The following is a 17,428-nucleotide window of genomic DNA, read 5'->3' on the forward strand; positions in this document are numbered from 1 at the left end:
CACTTTACAGTCGAGGAACGATCACGCCGACAGCAGCCGCGGCTATCGCTGTGGAGATCAGAGTACAGGCTGTGGAGAGGGATTGTTGTTCTTCTTATCTTTCATGTTCCTTCACACACACACCGATCCAGTGTCAGATCGTAAACATTCACAGTTCGCCTCAAATGCTCCTGGAACCGGTTGGACGTGAACCATAAAATGGTTTCAGGTTCTGCAGAGAAAGAACAAATAGGAAGCAAACAGACCGAACACGTCTCATGTCTTCAGCTAGTGTGCTCGTCCTCAGAAACCATGACGGAAACTACATCTACTCAAGTCAAATGTGTTTGTATATCTCTTTTCAGTCCCACATCATTTCAAAGCAGCTTCACAGAAAAGCCATAATGTTATTTCTATAAGATCTTCATGCCGTACAGTCGCATTTAGTAGCTGGACGAGTTTCATTCTGCAGCGATATAAACCGTCCCACCGACTGAACAACAGAAGATACGACTCTGATGACGTTAGTTCACTGTTCTAGCAGAGCACAAACACAACATTAAGACTGTAAAAGGGCATAACAGCATTGTGCATTTTGTTGGGTGTCGTATCAAAGTTCAGATCTGATTTTTGAAGCGTTGTCCTCGTCAGTGTCACTTCGGCGCTGGGCTTCACGCAGGTCAGCCGGCAGTGAACTCCAGAAACTTTACTGTGCTGAAGTCTCAGTGACTCATGGGAAGGGTTGAAGAGCTGCAGGGCAAACTCTTTCATACTTCAGTCCTTTCAGAAACATTCATGCATTTCACAGCGAACCGCTGCTGCGAAGTGACTCAAACGCTGTAAAGAGAAGAAGCAAGCTGAGCTGTCAGGCTTTTTATTATTCACAGTGTGTAAGAAGGTCACCGGCGCATCAGGATGCAGGATTTACTTAAAGGGTTAGTTCACCCAAAAATGCTATTTCTGTCATTAATTCCTCTCCCTCGTGTCGTTCCACACCCGTAAGACCACAAATTAAGATATTTTTGATGAAATCCGAGAGCATAGACAGCAATATAATCAACACTTTCAAGGTCCAGAAAGGAACTAAAGACATCGTTAAAACAATGAATCATGTGACTGCAGTGCTTCAACCTTAATGTGATGAAGAGACGAGAATACTTTCTGTGCTCAAAAATAACTTTATTCAACAATCTTGAATTTGTGTTCTGAAGATGAACGAAGGTCTTATGGATGTGGAACGACACGAGGGAGAGGAATTAATGACAGAAATAGCATTTTTGGGTGAACTAACCCTTTAAAGCATCAAAACTGCAGGAATAAGTTCATCCAGAATGTAAAAGGGCGAGTTCACACTTACAGGTTTGTTGTCGTCTGAACCAAACAAGCAGAACGAGACCTGCTCAATCCGCTTCCAAATGAACTCTGACTGAATATGAACGCAATACGAGTCAAAAACAGGAAATGATGTCCCTAAAAGCACAAAGTGCTCAAGCGTACCTGGTTCTTCTCGTCATAGCGTTCACACTGACATTTTTAACACTGAATCTAAGCAAACAGCTTCGAGAATCAGAGAGCATCTTTTAAACATGTTTTAGCATTCAGACGTTCTTCAATACTTACACAATCTCCCAGCAGAATCTGATTCCCAGCACTCTGATAACCGGGAACAAATCCCATCTGAACAGTGAATGTCTTCAGAAGCGAATCAGGAGCGTTAGAACCTTCAGGGAGGGAAGAATCCAGCTGAGATTCATTAGGAGAGATGAATTAGATTCATTAACATCTATTCCAGTGCGATCCCATCTCTGCTTATTTTCCCAGCACCTTCATTATTTTCTGCATGTCCTTCAGCTGATTCGATCTGAAGCTAAAGGCTCAATAATTCATGATCTGGATCGTGTCTGATGACACAGTTTTACCATGAACAAACTAATAAACTTCACGAGAGGCTTATTTGTCAGTCAGACACAAACGAAGCAGATTTCTTGTTATGCTCTAATCTTATTTAAATAATCATATTTGCAAAATACATTTATTCAGATTGCTTAGAATCAGCATAAATCTGTTCATTGTGAAAACAATTATTCAGTTATAAAATATTAAAAATATGACCAGCTGTGGAACAGCTTTATTATTAGTCTTGTTTTTTGAAAAATTTATCAAAATTAGGTTTTTGCTGAAAAGAGAACAATAGTTTTATTAATATTTTGAATTAGCTTTTATTTTGTTTTCATTTTCATGTTAATTTTATTTTGTCATTTCGTGCTTTTAACATTTAATCATTATTTTTTAATATTGCTATTTATTTTTTATTTTCTTTTTAGTTTGAGTTTTTAATTTATTTCCAGTAAATAATTTTTAAACTTATTTCAGTTCATTGAAATGTGAAAACTTTAAATCTAAAATCCTGTGCATACGTTGTTTATGTGAAAACTGTGTAATCCAAATGGATGGACATTTTATTCAAATACATGAAACTTAATTTAGGCCTAAATATTTTGAGTGTGTTTGTACAATAAACTAGTATGCAAGGCTTGTTCATGTCAATGTTTCTTGTTAGAAGTCGTACTAGCTGAAGCCGTGTAAACTACAGAGTCTCCCACAGCTGAAGTGAGTCAGTTTGTCGCTGACGTGTGTTCCACAGTAATGTACCTGCGGTCTCCATGGAAACAGGCGGAGTTATGGAATCCCGTCAGCAGGACTGACTGCAGCTGCAGAAGCCCATTTCTGCCACATAAGAGAAAAAGCATGCTTTGGTAAATCTTAGTTATTAATAAAACATTGAATTATAACATACTAAGACTGGCCAGTTTATTAATTCAAAAATATGTCTTGCTATTTCTATCTATCTATCTATCTATCTATCTATCTATCCATCCATCCATCCATCCATCCATCCATCCATCCATCCATCCATCCATCCATCCATCCATCCATCCATCTATCTATCTATCTATCTATCTATCTATCTATCTATCTATCTATCTATCTATCTATCTATCTATCTATCTATCTATCTATCTATCTATCTATCTATCTATCTATCTATCTATCTCACAATTCTGATTATGGCATGTCATAATTTTGACCTTTAGCCCAGTTTGACTATTTGTCAATTTTGATTTTATATCAATTTCTACTTAGAATAATTTTAATACTTTGTCATGATTTGAATTTGTCAATTTTGACATCATATTAATATGTTGCCATAATTTCGACTTTACATTTTTTATTTTTTGGTGATAATTTTGACATTTTATGCCATATTTTTATATTTTGTCAATTTTAACATTTCATAATTCTAATTTTTTGTCAATGGTTTGTCATAATTTTGACTGGCATAATTTTGTCATAACTTCGACTTTGATAAAAAAATTCCAAGTATAACATTTGATGTTATGAGGAAAAGTTGAAATTATGCCAGTCAAAATTGACAAAATTTTAAATTATGACAGTTTTGACTGAATGTCATAATTTTGACTTTGGCATAATTTCAGCTGAACGTCATACTTTTTTTTTACCTTTTGTCAGTTTTGTCCTTGCCATAATTCCAACTTTTTGCCATAATTTCAACTTTTTGTCATAACTTGAACTTGTAATAATTTCAAAATCTATTTCAATGTAGTATAATTTCAACTGTCATAATTTCAGTACTTTGTCAGTTTCAGCTCTTAATTTCTAATTGTTATAATTTCAAGTGTGTGTAAATTTTGACTGCCATAGTTTCAACTTTTTGTCAATTTCAAGATTGGCATAATTTCAGTTTAATGTCGTGATTTTGACCTTTTGTCAATTTTGACCAATCAGACCAGATGTGTAATAGCGCCCCCTACCGAATAACAGTGAAAACACGGATTGCCAGAAATGTCTGTCAACGGCGGGGAATCGTGTCGTAAATGATTCTGTCAGTGAAAGAGTTAATTATTGCAAACTTTTCTCCGCCAGTTTATTACATTTTCTAACATGAGTAGTTCCAGTCACATGATATTCAAATAATCTCATTTCCATAGCAACAGCACCTGCTCTGATTGGTGGACCGTTTTTGAGGATTACAACAAGCTCAGCCTGTGTGAAAAGTTTAAACATTATTGTTAAAAATCAGGAAAATGAATGGGATTTGACTTCTGGAAGCCGAGCGCTGCACACTACTGCATGAGCTCCCAACACCTCGAGGATGATGAAGAGTTCTTCATCGACTCACTGAACATCTTCAGACACCTGGAACACACAAACTGAGGACAGATGCAGCACAACCATCACATCTGACCCGTGTTTCATCTGAAATCCTGACATTTAAAGACTCATTCTGGGTTGCAGCGACTCCTAGAGGAGACAGTGAGTATCGACACGTGAGAATTCAGGGTTATTATTAGAGCTAACTGAAAACATGTAACTGTAGCTCAGTGATAACCAATGTGCAATACAAATATATTAGTCTAATTTTTAAATAAAATACGTTAAAAGATGTTTAGTTTTACTTGTACTTCATACAAATAAATATCTTTTTAAATATCTTTCTAAATCTTATGGTATTCCAGTAAAACATGATCAGATTTGTAATGTGCAGTCAGTGTATGTGTGTTTGATAGTCATGAAAGTGCAGTATTTCTGTAAGTATGACCTGGATGTGAATATTTACAATGATTCTACAAAAACACCTGCACTGGATTTCCTCACACACACACACACACACACACACACACACAATCAACGTCACAGTTTTAGAGTTGTGTTAAACTTTATTTGGTCTTTGCTCCTTTTTGCAGTCTTTTTCTCTTTTTTTTTATTTAAATTTAAAAGTTCCACAGGTTAAACCCATTACAATTAGCAAAATAAACATTCAGACGTTCTTTAAGACAGAAACACACTCACACAAACGAATGGAGTGATTAGGACCAGCCCATTGATACACACACACACACACACACACACACGCACAGACATGTTATAACAGCTTCACAAACACTCAATATATCAGAATAAGCTTAAAATAAAACATTAATCATCATCAATAAGAAGACTTTCCCTCAAAACGGCAAGATTTTAGCAGGTAGTGGAGGATCTGATGGACCGGAGTGTGCCGCCGCCTGCAGTGTTTGTTCACAAAAACAATGAGGATAGACGAAAGAAACAGGAGAAACAGTGAATGTGTGTCTCTTTTCAATCAAGGCACAAGTCTTTCTGTGAAGACTCAGCAATCTTCTAATGTATTTTTGACATTGTAAAACAGATTTGTCCCTTTGCAGCACCCATAACTCCAGTGAAGAACAAACAAAACTGAATATTTCCTAAAATATAATAAAGCATCCTAACGTGGACTGTGTCTCTGACCCTTTTAAAGTCTTGAATCCAGTGTGTTAAAGGCCTCAATAATAAATATGAATAGCTTTAAGACTCATTCTCGTGACGCGGGCCGTATCTGACGTGCTGGAACGGTTCAGTGTTTCTGCTGTCAGTTTCAGTGAATCGCCGCCGTTGGTTCCGTTTCTTCACAAATGCTGTGATTTCAGTCGGGCGAACAGATGGTGACATTACACGGCGCGCCAGAATCGCGTCGACACTTCAGAAACCGGGCCAAAGCGGCGAAACTGACGTCGAGATGCTTCTGCGATTGTCAAGCTGATTATCTTCATCACACGCGAGAGGAGAAACGACCTGCTCGGACCAGAACCAGTGGTGTTTGTCAACTCAACCGTCTCTCACATCTCTGGAAGCTTCTTAGCAAAATAAACTTTTTCTCATCATTCTGATGAAAACATCAGTGCAGGTCCTGCTCTAGATGGCTGCTTTTGGCACATTTGTTTCTTGAACAGATTGAAATAAAATGCAAATGTTCATGCCTTTGATAATGAAGCTGGGAAACTGCAATCCATGCTGTATGTAGGCTAATTACGACATTTTATCCCATAAAATTTGGAGAAAAATGTTGGCTTGTCCTGTTGTGCATCACTAATTTTAACATGTTTGTTTCTTGAACAGATATAAACTCCAATAGAGAGGAATAAAAATGTCAGAATTGTGAGATAAAAAGTCACAATTAGCTTTTTTTATTCTGTGGCAAAAACAAAAAAAACTGAATTGCAAGATGCAAATTTTGTTTGAATTGTAACGCAAACTCAAAATTATGAGGTTTTTAACTTACAACTGTGAGACAAAAGTCAGAATTGTAAGATAAAAAGTTTTTTATTTTTTATTCCATGGCAGAAAAAAAAATTGCAAGGAAAAAAAGTCTAAATTGCGAGATTCAAGAAGTGGATCACTTGCAATTGTAAGAAAAATATAAAATGTTCAGATAAAAAGTTGCAATTATATTTTACAAATAGAAGAATTGCAAGATGTAAACTCAAAATTCTGATCTTTTTATAATTTCATGGTGGAAACAAAAAATAAATTGCAAGATGTAACTCAGAAATTCAATAGAAATTGCGATATAAAATTTAGAATTCTGAGGAATAAAGTCAGAATGGTGAGATAAAGTCGCAATTGCCTTTTTTTGTGAAAAAATGTGAAAAATGTAAATTCCGAGAAAAAAAGTCACAATTAGTTTTTTATTCCCTGACAGAAAAAAAATGCACAGAAAAAAGTCTAAAGTGCGAGATGCGAGAACTTGCAGTTTTAAGAAAAATATAAAATTTTCTGATGAAAAGTTGCAATTATATATATATATTTTTTAAATTATTCCATGGAGGAATAAACAGAATTGTGAGATGTAAATTCAGAAGGAAAAAAAATCACAATTGCAAATTGATAACTTGCGATTCTGAAAAATTCCCAATGACCTCTTCCATCTGACTTTCAGATCTGAATCTGAATCTGCATGACTGTGTGAGTTCTTCAGGTGATGAACACCGTCAACCGTCATTCAGTGTTTGAGACGCGGCTGAAGGGCTGGACTGACTTCTGTTCGCTGGCATGAGAAAGCGCAGGCTGTCTGATGGGAAAAGCTCAAATAACTGCAGACTGAGCAGATATTGACCCTGTTCTAGTGGAGGTTTACAGTACTGCGCCTGACTGTGTGTGCCGTTATACGCCAGTTTAATGTGCATTAATCACGACACGACATTCCAACGCTGACTCTCCCCGAGTTCAAACACGGTAACACGCTTCATTCCTGCCAAAAACTGAAATAGAACTATCTAAAATCCTGTGCATACTGCTTATGAGACTTTAAAGTGATCTGTCATAAAAAAAAAAGAAATGTTTGATCTTGAATCAAAATCAAAATAAAGTATGACGACCAAAAAGTGTAGTTTGAAGCGGCAGCATGAAGAAGACGAGAGACTCTGCAGAGCGAAACCCAAAGAGGCCATTGTTCAGCCACAGCGACGGCCTCCCGAAGGAATTTCATTGTTGGGAAGAACGTCAGAGATGAAGATCTGAGAGTGAAGCACACAAGCCACCAGCAGAGGGAGGTAGAGGAGACGAGGGTCAGTGAACGACAGCACTAGAAAACAAGAAGAAAGCGCCTCTCCTGACTGTAAATAGTGTTCTGGACGTGCGTCATGCTTCTGAGATTGCACTGCTAAAGTCATGTTCTTCCTCAGTATTTCTCTCTGGTTTTCAAATATCTAAGCATTCATTAAACTGGAAATACAAGAGAGAAATTCCACTGATTTGAGGAGTATTTGAGGGTTTTACTCTCCATTTGACTAAAGATCCACCTGAAGTTTTCTGGTTCTACACAGACGCTCCTCATGAATGTTTTAAATAATAAACCTTAAAGTCTAGTCCACTTCTCCTGCCCAAACACCACCAGTGAGGTCAGCGGGACGTTTCTCGTGTGAAGCTCATTTCTCTTTCTGAGGCACGACCTCTTTCAGGCACGTGAGTTTGAGAATCACAAATGATCATCGGACACGGAAATCTGGCATTCTTTGGCACATCAGCTGAATGTGTGAAGGATTCTCCCGCATATAAGTTTTATCGCAGTAATAGAATAAATCTGGGATGAAACGAGGTGAAATAATTTTGAAATCATTTGACGTTGACGGCGACATCTTTTGAGACTGAATATTAGACCGTGAAGGCCCCGATACACTTCAAGCGAAATGGAAAAGTCAATTGGTGTGATTTTGAAGAAAATCAGGCCAAAGCAAAGTTTGTTTAGAGTTTGTTTTGTGAGTTTCTGAAAAGCACCTTGGAACTGTCATTGTTCCATGGTGATGATGCAATAGGTGGGTGTGGCTCTGAGGCTCCACCTTCTTTTACCTTTGAATCTTCTCCAGTTCATGTTTTCTCTTTAGTTTGTCGAGGTCAGAATTGCTCAAGTATTTCAAACTTCTTTTACCCCTAAAAGAGCGAAAAAGAGCTTAGTATATCGGGGCCTTAAAGCAGACCTGTGTAAGAGCAACTAGAGGGCATTAAGACCCTGAGACAGTGCTGGAAGAGAGGAAGTTCAACCCATCAGAGAGGAAAACATGGAGGATTTGTGACTCCCGTCAGGAGCCGTGTCTTCAGGAATGACCAAACGTCCACCTGAAACCCATCAAAACTCAACAGTCTTCCTTTCCCAGAGAAAATGGGAATCTCCTGCGGTTTCATTTCCCAGAATTGGCATGGACTAGGGCTGCACGACACTGGAAAAAACTGACATCGCGATATTCGATTTTTCTGTGATGTGTGTTGAAATACAGGAATGTTCAGCAGATGACTTGCATAGCTATATTTTGGAAAGAATTCCAGAATAAGTGGGTGATTTTGTTGGGGAGTGCAAATAAAAATTATTTTAAAAGTTCCTTTTGAAGAATTTGGGATATATATATATATATCTTTGTTTTTTGAAGGGTGTCGGCAAATGGGCGTATGCGCTGCCAGTTTCAGAGTCGATCTGGAGTCGGTAGTGCATATATTTCGTTACATCGTAGTCTTTTGACAAATCGCAGTAGGCCGTATCGCGATATCAGCTTTATGGACGTGTCGTGCAGTGGCCCGTGTTCAGAAGCGATCGTCTCTGAGCTGCGCAGGCGACCTGAACGGACTGAGGCCGAGGCCCCTGCGAGGATGGACCCTCTCTTTGGCGCCGTCGATCGGCCGGCTGACGCCCGCCCAGCCCAGATCTATGAGCGGGGAGTCGGCCGGGTTCAGCGGGGCCACCCTGAGAGACAGATTCGGGCTGGCATTGGTCGAGCAGGGCGCCGAGCGCGAGGTCGGGAAGGGGGTGGAGAAGGGGTCAAAGGTCGATCCGTTGTCCGAGTTCATGGAAGGGTGGAGCTTCAGATTGAAGGGGTCACAGTCCGGCGATGGGAAGGGGTCACAGTTCGTGAAGGGGTTGGTGGGTGAGGGGTGGAACCCCAGACGAGGGCTCGTGGGGCTGCTGGCACAAACCGGCTTCTTCCCGCCCGCTCTGTCCGCCACACCGGCCGAGACGAAACTCCACGGGTCGATGCGGGGGCGGTTCGGGGACGGACGCGGGCGAGGGACGATGTTGACCTCCAGACGACGGGTTTTGGGGCTCCACAGACGGGGGTCCGGATACAGGGCGAAGGGCATCGGAGACTTGTCCTCGGCCTCAAATGTGTCCTGACACAACGGGAGATCCAACACTAGTAAAGAGAGAGAAGTCAGTCAGTCACAGTTATCCAGTCGCTTTGGATAAAAGCGTCTACGAAATGCACAACTGAAAATGTAAAAAATAACTTGAACCAAAGACGGCACTTTCATGGTATCAGCCACACCACGTTATTTTAATGAACCATTTTAAACAGTTCACTGGTCTACAGTCAGTTCTTCTTTATATACATTATTATATTGGTACATGCGTCTACATTGGCAGATGCTTTAATTCAAAGAAATGTACACATTTTATAATTTAGATCAGAGGTGTCAAACATACAGCCCACAAAGGTGTCCAATCCGGCCCGGGGAATAAATTGAACAATAATAAATAAAAAAAAAAAAAATTAAAAACAAATCTCTGTTATGGACTTGCAAGCAAACTGCTTTGTAATCATTTCCCAGACTGTCATTTGTGTGGAAATATTATGAAGTCTAAAAACAGGACGTTTAAACAGGCAAACGCTGAATACGGACGCAAAGAGGAGAACATAGATGCACCAGCAGAGGAAAATACTGAGCACAAGCTCACTGTTCACGAATTATAGGAAGATTAGGTTTATATAAATGTATCTCGGAAGTGAACTGACAGAAAAGTTTCGAAGAAATTTTCTTTTCCTCTTTATCTCCATATAAAGTTGTGTTTACAAGAGCAGCACTGCTTAGTGTACAGCGGTAACCAAGGAAACGCTATATATCGCTGCTGTTCCATAAGCGCCATCTACTGACAGAGAGTGAATTCGCATTTTCATTCAGTCTGTCTGTCATCATTTCCCAAAACTATAGTCAGGCCATGCTGTTTTTGCTGTAAATACTGAAATTATATGATCAAATTTAAATAAAAAAACAACGGCTCATGCTACAGAATCTGCAAATTTGCTTGTAAAAAAAATTAGGCTTTGGCCATGAAAAATCAAAATCGGTGCATCACTAATAAAAAAAAAAAACTAAAAGTAATATTAAATAAAAATCAATAAGTACATTTACATTTATTCATTTGGCAGACGCTTTTATCCAAAGCGACTTACATGTGAGGAACACAACAAGCGAGTCGTCATGACGAGGCAGATAGACAAGAAGTGCTCATAATACAAGTTATAGGCAGTGCTCAGATTATCCTAAGCTACAATAAAGAGGGATTAGAGGAAGTGAAAGGATAGGAATAAGAAGGTTTTTTTTCTTTTTTAAAGATGAGGTTAAGTGCTCACGAAAGAGATGAGTTTTCAGCTGTCTTTTGAATATTGCCAGGGATTCCGCATTCCGGATGGAGGCAGGAAGATCGTTCCAGCAGTAAATATAAATAATACTTGTATTAAGTGTATTATTAAATAAAAATGTAATAAAGTCTTTTGGCTGTAAAAACAAATGGCGTTTTCAAAGAGCAGTGTCTTTTTCTAGTTTTCTTGCAGATTAATTTGTAGTTTGTTTGATTAATATTAAATGGTTCAACAGAGGTCATTCGGACCGCACATGGTTACATTTTTTCCTATCCGGTCCTCAACCTAAAATGAGTTCGACACCCGATTTAGACCCAGTGTTCTGAGCCAGTAAATGCAAACTGAGATTTGTACAGTAATGTAAAGATTTCTGTTGGCGAGTCTCACCCAGCTGTGAGGAGTGCAGTCCGTAACTCGCCCTCCTCCTGCGCTCTCCGCTCTGATACGGGACCTCAGCGGCCGCGTCTCCGTTGGCGTGTGCCGTCCAGTCTCCGGGACTGTCCTGTGTCCTGCGGCCCGGCCGCTCTCTGTCCCGCGGGTTGGGTGGCGGCGGAGTGAGCGGCAGCGGCTTGATCTCGGGCGGCTTCAGCGAATCCAGGAATCCCCGCGGCAGAGAGTCCGTGCTGAACGTGATCAGATCTCCCACCACCTCCGGCTCTGGGTCCGGCTCCGGCACGGGCAGGTGAGTCCGCGACGAGGCCCGTGGCGGCGGTGTGGGTGGGTGCTGCACTTCCAGGCAGCGTCCCAGAGCTATGGACGCCAGCAGGGCGGCGCTGCTGAGCAGAGCACGGTGTGTGTTCTTCGCCAGACCGGGGTGATCCGGTTTCGGAGAACCACAGGGGGACGAACCGCCTTCCTCGCTCTCTGAACCCTCTGAGAGACACGGAGAAGTATAAGACAGACTCAGAAACACACACTTTACATACATATACATACACACATACATATACATATATACACATATATTATTCTTTAAAGCTACTTTGAAAAAAAGTGTATCCTCCTGTCTGAGACTGACCGTTGTGGCTGGACTCTGGTGTGAAGGGTCTGTACTCCTCGAAATCAGCTTTAGAGTCGTCGTTCTCATTGCTGTCCATGTCCAGGAGTTTGGCTCTCATCGACAGACTGACACACACAAACAAACACCATCAGACCACTTGAATTCATGCGTTTTGCACACAGACGTGCTGATATAACGCTCACCTGTTCTCCTGAGCACTGAGTCGGAGGATCTTTGGACTCTTGGGGCTTTTAGGGCTCAAATGAGGAGTGAATCTCCTCTCACCATTCGTCTGCTTGAGAGGAAGAGATTCCAGCGGCCAAACCGAGCTCCATTTACTCTCATTGGGACTTACTGAGATGAACAGAGAACAAACTCAGTGCTAATAAAACAACAGCGCCACCATGTGGTGACACTGATTCTAAAGTCACAGAATCACACAAATGCATGTTCACGATCATTATGATGAAAAACTATTATTCACTGACTCTAATCTAGATCTCTCTCAGTATGATCCGTGAGTCTGAAGAGCAGCTTCAATGCCTCAATGTGATTATGAGATTTAGGCAATATTGCAATTAAGCTTTACCTCATGTAAACACAATACTTCGATTAAGCTCATGATTGCAGTAATCATAATAATAGTAAAATATGTGGCGTATGCTGATTAACATAAATGCAATAAACAGGCATTTAAACTCTTTAATGGCATCAATTCCAAAGCTTTCTCTCTGATCTACTAAAATAAAAAAGGACTAAAAATAGGATAATACATACTAGTATTCCTAAACAGTTTTATCAACCTCGTATCTCAAAAAAAGCTACTTTTCAGGAAATGGAAAAACACTATTTTTAAAATAATTAAATGCTTTGTTGTCAAAGTTGATGTTTGATGGCTTTATATCTGGTCAGACACTTGCATGTGTCATTATATTATTAACATTTCACTAAAATCAAGCTCAAATGGAGATGTTTGGCAAGCCATTGTTGTTTTTCCATCATTGAAATGGCCACATCTGAGGCAGTAAGTGCATCGCATTATGTTTTCATCTACTTATTAAGTTTATTGTAGCTATATGTGGGCCCTCAGTTTTTTCTGTCATTTGGCCAAAATCTCATGTTATAAAAGATGAAGTGCTTTGCACAGGCTATTCAAGACAGTACTGGCAATGATTTGAAAACAAATGCTAGACTAAGACCCTATAATGTAACGATAATGATTTATGGAAAAAAAACAACAAGATGAAGAATGGAGATACAAGGACTCCACCGGACAGTGACTATATATAGCTAACAATAGTTTTTAGATAAAGAACACAAGTAATGATAAGATCTTGGCAAGTTCACCAAACGAGCCGTACGTAAGCACTGTAACCTTTTTTATAGGTTAGTTAAACTAAGGTCATTTACATATAGAGGGAACAGTAGAAGGAAAGAGCAGAGAGAATGATGGATATCTGGACACACTCACGCTGTATCGCTCGGAAGCGTGGGCCGATGGACGGCGAGCCCAGATCCGGAGAATTACGTCTCTTTTCCAAGCATGGAGACGCCTGGACCGTGATCTTATGGATAAAATCTAGACAGATGAAAACAAGTGATATTTCCAATGGGATCAACATGTACAACACTAGTTATGAAAACACTGTTTTTTCATGCACTCATCAATTTTTGGTCTAAATTGTCTTCTTTCAGAGCAGTGGAAAGAAAACATCCAAACTACAAATTTAAGTGCACTTTATCTATTTGCATCCGCAGATTTCAATTACGCTACATATTAATTAGAGTTTTTTCTCCACTTCAGTAACACTTACATACACCAAAATTTAGAGTTTTATTCATATCTATATTCTGAAGGTTTTTACTGTGGGGTTTGTTCATATAACATTCAAACTTATTTATATAACATTTTATTCCTAAAAACATGGCGAAAATGTGTTTTTTTTTTTTTTTGACAGTATTTTCTGATTTAAGGAGTGATAAAAAGAAATATTCAAAATCCCCTCTGTAAAAATATTTAACTCTAATAGGTCAACAAAATCAAAAAATAATTTTGAACCTGGCTTCACCCAATGTTCAGATTTATCTTCTGGAAATGCATGCAACTGAGTGCATATTTAGTTATTTAATTAGCAAATTTAAACAACATTTCAGAAAACTTGTAATTTGTGATTAATCGACTGGAGAAGAATGGTAATATCTATTAGTTTTTGTTTTTTTTACCCTATTCACCTGTGTGGTCTTGCCTAAACAGCGAAACCACCGGTTAGTACAACATGGTTAATTATTACTAACGATGTGAAGAAATGTGTGTGTGTTTTTTGTGTTCTGCACTCTGTTACATGTTAGCTTGTTATTTTTCCATTCTAGTGTCATAACACCTCATTACTGTGCGATTGCACCTCATTAATGTCTTTAATAAAGCGAATGTAATAGTTAGAGGCTCTGGAGCACTGAGTGCCATTAGCTTTTAATAACATCTTAAACGCACTGATCACAACAGATTATGTTGAGAGGACAAACTAAAGGTTATCCTGGAGTTACCCAAACCAACCACTCCGAACACACTAGCAATGGCTGTGCAACTACATAATGTGCAAAAAAACATCAAAACTATTAGGACCTCCATATCCCATTAAAAACCACCCACAATACCTAGCATCATTGCGGTGGCTTCTGTGTGGGCAACATTTCTCGAGTCATTCTGCTCACATTTCTTCATTAACTGTGAAAATCTAGTTCATTCATGAGCTTTAAAACTAAACAACAAACATCTCTACATATTTACATGAACGGCTGTAATGTCATGCCTCACCCTGTGGCATGCTGATCTTCTCTCCATTCTTAACCTTCAGCTTGTGCTTTTTGAAGGTTCCTTTGCGTTTCTTGACGTTGGGTTTCTGGTTCTGGTTGAGGTGCAGGATGAGCAGTGATAGTTCTCGCTCAAACACGTCCTGCTCCCACTGCGCTAACTGCTGCTCGCGCTGGCGGAGGAACTCCTCGTGAGACTTCTGCTCCAGCGCCGCACGCTTCAGCTCCTCCTCACGACAGCGCAGCTCCTGCACACACAGGCCAGGGTTCAGACATAAACACAAGTGTACAAGCACATTATGATATTCTGGTATGTTTGCACTGAAAGTTCACAGTCTGAACACTGGATCAGCGGCTGCCAACATTTTTGGCCCTTGTTGTTCAAGCCAATATTAGAAGCAGGGTTATTATCATTAACTAAAACTACAACCATAAAAAATATTTTCATTACTTGACATAAAATAAAAATCAACTGAAATAAAATAAAGTATAAGTTAAAGTATTCAAAAATAAACAAACAAACAAACAAACAAACAAAAAAACCTGGCACTAAAATTACTAACTGGAAATAAATAAATTCAAAACTAAACTAAATCTGAAATAAATTAAACATAAATAGTAATATTTAAAAAACACAAAAACTAATAAAAAGGACAAAACACACAACAAAATTAATAAAACTTTAACTAAAATTGAAATAAAAACAGAAAATATAAAAATAAATTCAAATTCAAAATATTAATAACAAATATAATAGTACCTCAATGGTAGTAAAATAACACTGATTTAAAGTTCTAGTTTTCAAACTTTTCATTTTACAGAAACAAGGACTGTTCATATATTAAAATAAAATTCAAATAATTCAATAAGTCATTTCAGAAGATTCAAGAACTGAATGTTAATTGAGTTCAATAACAAATTTAAATTTTCCTCTTGTTTGCATTTATGGGATAATGTTTTTAACTCACAAATGATAATTTCTACTCAAGAAAATATTTTAGAACTTGACATAACAAGAAAAATGTGCATTCATTGTCAAAATTTCCATGACTTTAAGATTTCATTATTTTCCATGACTTTTCCAGGTCTAGAAATCCCACTTTTAAAATGTTCTCATGTAGAGAATCCTGATTCTTATTATTAATATTCATGTCATTTTATATAAGAAGGCATAGGATGTCAGTTTACATTTTGATTTTGAGCAGTTTTAGCTCATTTTAAAGCTCATTTTGTCTCATTTTCAAATGATTTTAGGTCATCTTGAAGTTTAATGAGGCCCTCTGAAGAATTAGAATTATTGTTAAAACCATAGTAAATTCAAATTTTACATTTTTATGAACACTTTGTCTGTCAATGTGGTTGTGATTGACCAGTGATGCATTCAATAACCAAACAGGTCTAATCTATCCCATCATGCACCAAATCCCCCACACCTTCTCTTTAGCCCGCAGCTCATCAAACATGTCCTGGATCTCCAGTTTCCAGTCCTCCTGGAGAGAGTGAAAGGAATCCTGCGGCATCTCCTCCATCACCTGCTCCTCCAGAGCCATCAGCTGCTCCAGGATGGAGCTGAAACTGGGCCGCCGGTGCGGGTCCTGATCCCAGCACTCTGACACACACACACACAAGAGCATTTAACTAAACGGGTCAGGTAACTGGATGGATGGATGGATGGATGGATGGATGGATGGATGGACTCACCGGACATGAGCTGGGCGAAGGGTTCGGGGCAGGTGGAGGGGATCGGAAGGGTCAGTTTGTTTACGGCGACTCCATAAGCCACAGCCAGACCATCGATCCCTCTGTATGGAGCCTCGCCGGTCAGAAGCTCCCATAATAACACACCATAACTAGAGAGAGAGAGAGAGTGGGAATGAGACGCCCACAGCAGTTTTATATAGCCGTCTAATTACAGCATATACAGACACACACAAACACAAGACGCTTCTCGCTCCACAAGGCCTTCAACACACGAACCCAAGCGCTCTAAAGCACTGCGAGGCTGTCGGGAAGGGTTTTCAGTGCAGTAATTCTCTGAGAGTTCTTTGAATCGAGACATGTAAATTGGACGAGAACATTTGATGTTTCCCTGCAGAGGAAATTGTGGATTTAAGGGGAAACGGTGAAGCGATACGCCTAATTTGTGTCTGAGGGCGATGAATTTAAAGCCAGTTAATCTAAGTGCAGCGTTAACATTCAGTGGAGGAGCCTGTTAGAGGGAAATGAGCCGCTCCAAGACAATCTGAAGTGCATTTAGAGACAGTCTTCAGCTTTGAGAAGGTGACGGAGAACATTTGAGGCACGCCTTCTCAATCAGTCGCTTAATGTCAAAAAGTTACTGTAATTGTCAGAGAAAATTAACCAATGAATGCTGACGCCACGTTTCAAGAATAACTGCATCATTCGTCTGTTCTACTCCACACTGGATCAAACGCCGTCTGAATGAATGTTCACTGACAGTGTTTCACATGCACATCAAACCAGTTATCCTTTGAATTTCCTTTTTCCTTTAGACTCATCTTCAGCTCTGATTACGTGAGCGAATCATCGGATCTCTGGAGGGCGGGTTAACCGGTAATTCTTGAAGAGCAGTTGACGGTTTCTAATGTCACGTGGGATTAAAACGGTTTGGTTTATGACTAAAGACTTCATCATGATGTCGGCTGTGTTTCTCTCACCTCCAGACGTCGCTGCCCTTGGAGAAGGTGGAGGATTTGATGACCTCTGGTGCCATCCAGGCGTAAGTGCCCGCGGTGCTCATCTTAGTCGTCTTGTGCCACTCTCGCGCCAGACCGAAATCTGTGATCTTCAGGGTTTTGCCCTCAATGCTGCCCTTCTCTACAGGCTCAGCCAGCAGAACTGACACACA

The 17,428-nt window shown here is 39.5% G+C and overlaps 1 protein-coding gene across 1 annotated transcript in view; it reads right to left on the minus strand.

Annotated features, from left to right (window-relative positions):
• Window positions 1-4,526: 4,526 nt before the first annotated feature.
• Window positions 4,527-17,428, minus strand: part of LOC137030506 (mitogen-activated protein kinase kinase kinase 11) — a 29,189-nt gene continuing 16,287 nt past the window's right edge. The window contains exons 3-11 of the mRNA XM_067400855.1: window positions 17,238-17,418; window positions 16,261-16,409; window positions 15,993-16,168; window positions 14,564-14,807; window positions 13,220-13,327; window positions 11,952-12,102; window positions 11,767-11,873; window positions 11,136-11,621; window positions 4,527-9,521 (exon numbers count right to left, since the gene is read on the minus strand). Coding sequence (XP_067256956.1) covers window positions 8,914-9,521; window positions 11,136-11,621; window positions 11,767-11,873; window positions 11,952-12,102; window positions 13,220-13,327; window positions 14,564-14,807; window positions 15,993-16,168; window positions 16,261-16,409; window positions 17,238-17,418 — 2,210 coding nt within the window. The 3' untranslated portion in view covers window positions 4,527-8,913. The remainder of the gene's footprint in view (window positions 9,522-11,135; window positions 11,622-11,766; window positions 11,874-11,951; window positions 12,103-13,219; window positions 13,328-14,563; window positions 14,808-15,992; window positions 16,169-16,260; window positions 16,410-17,237; window positions 17,419-17,428) is intronic.

Source organism: Chanodichthys erythropterus, chromosome 11, assembly GCF_024489055.1.
Source record: "Chanodichthys erythropterus isolate Z2021 chromosome 11, ASM2448905v1, whole genome shotgun sequence".
Lineage (NCBI taxonomy): Eukaryota > Metazoa > Chordata > Actinopteri > Cypriniformes > Xenocyprididae > Chanodichthys > Chanodichthys erythropterus.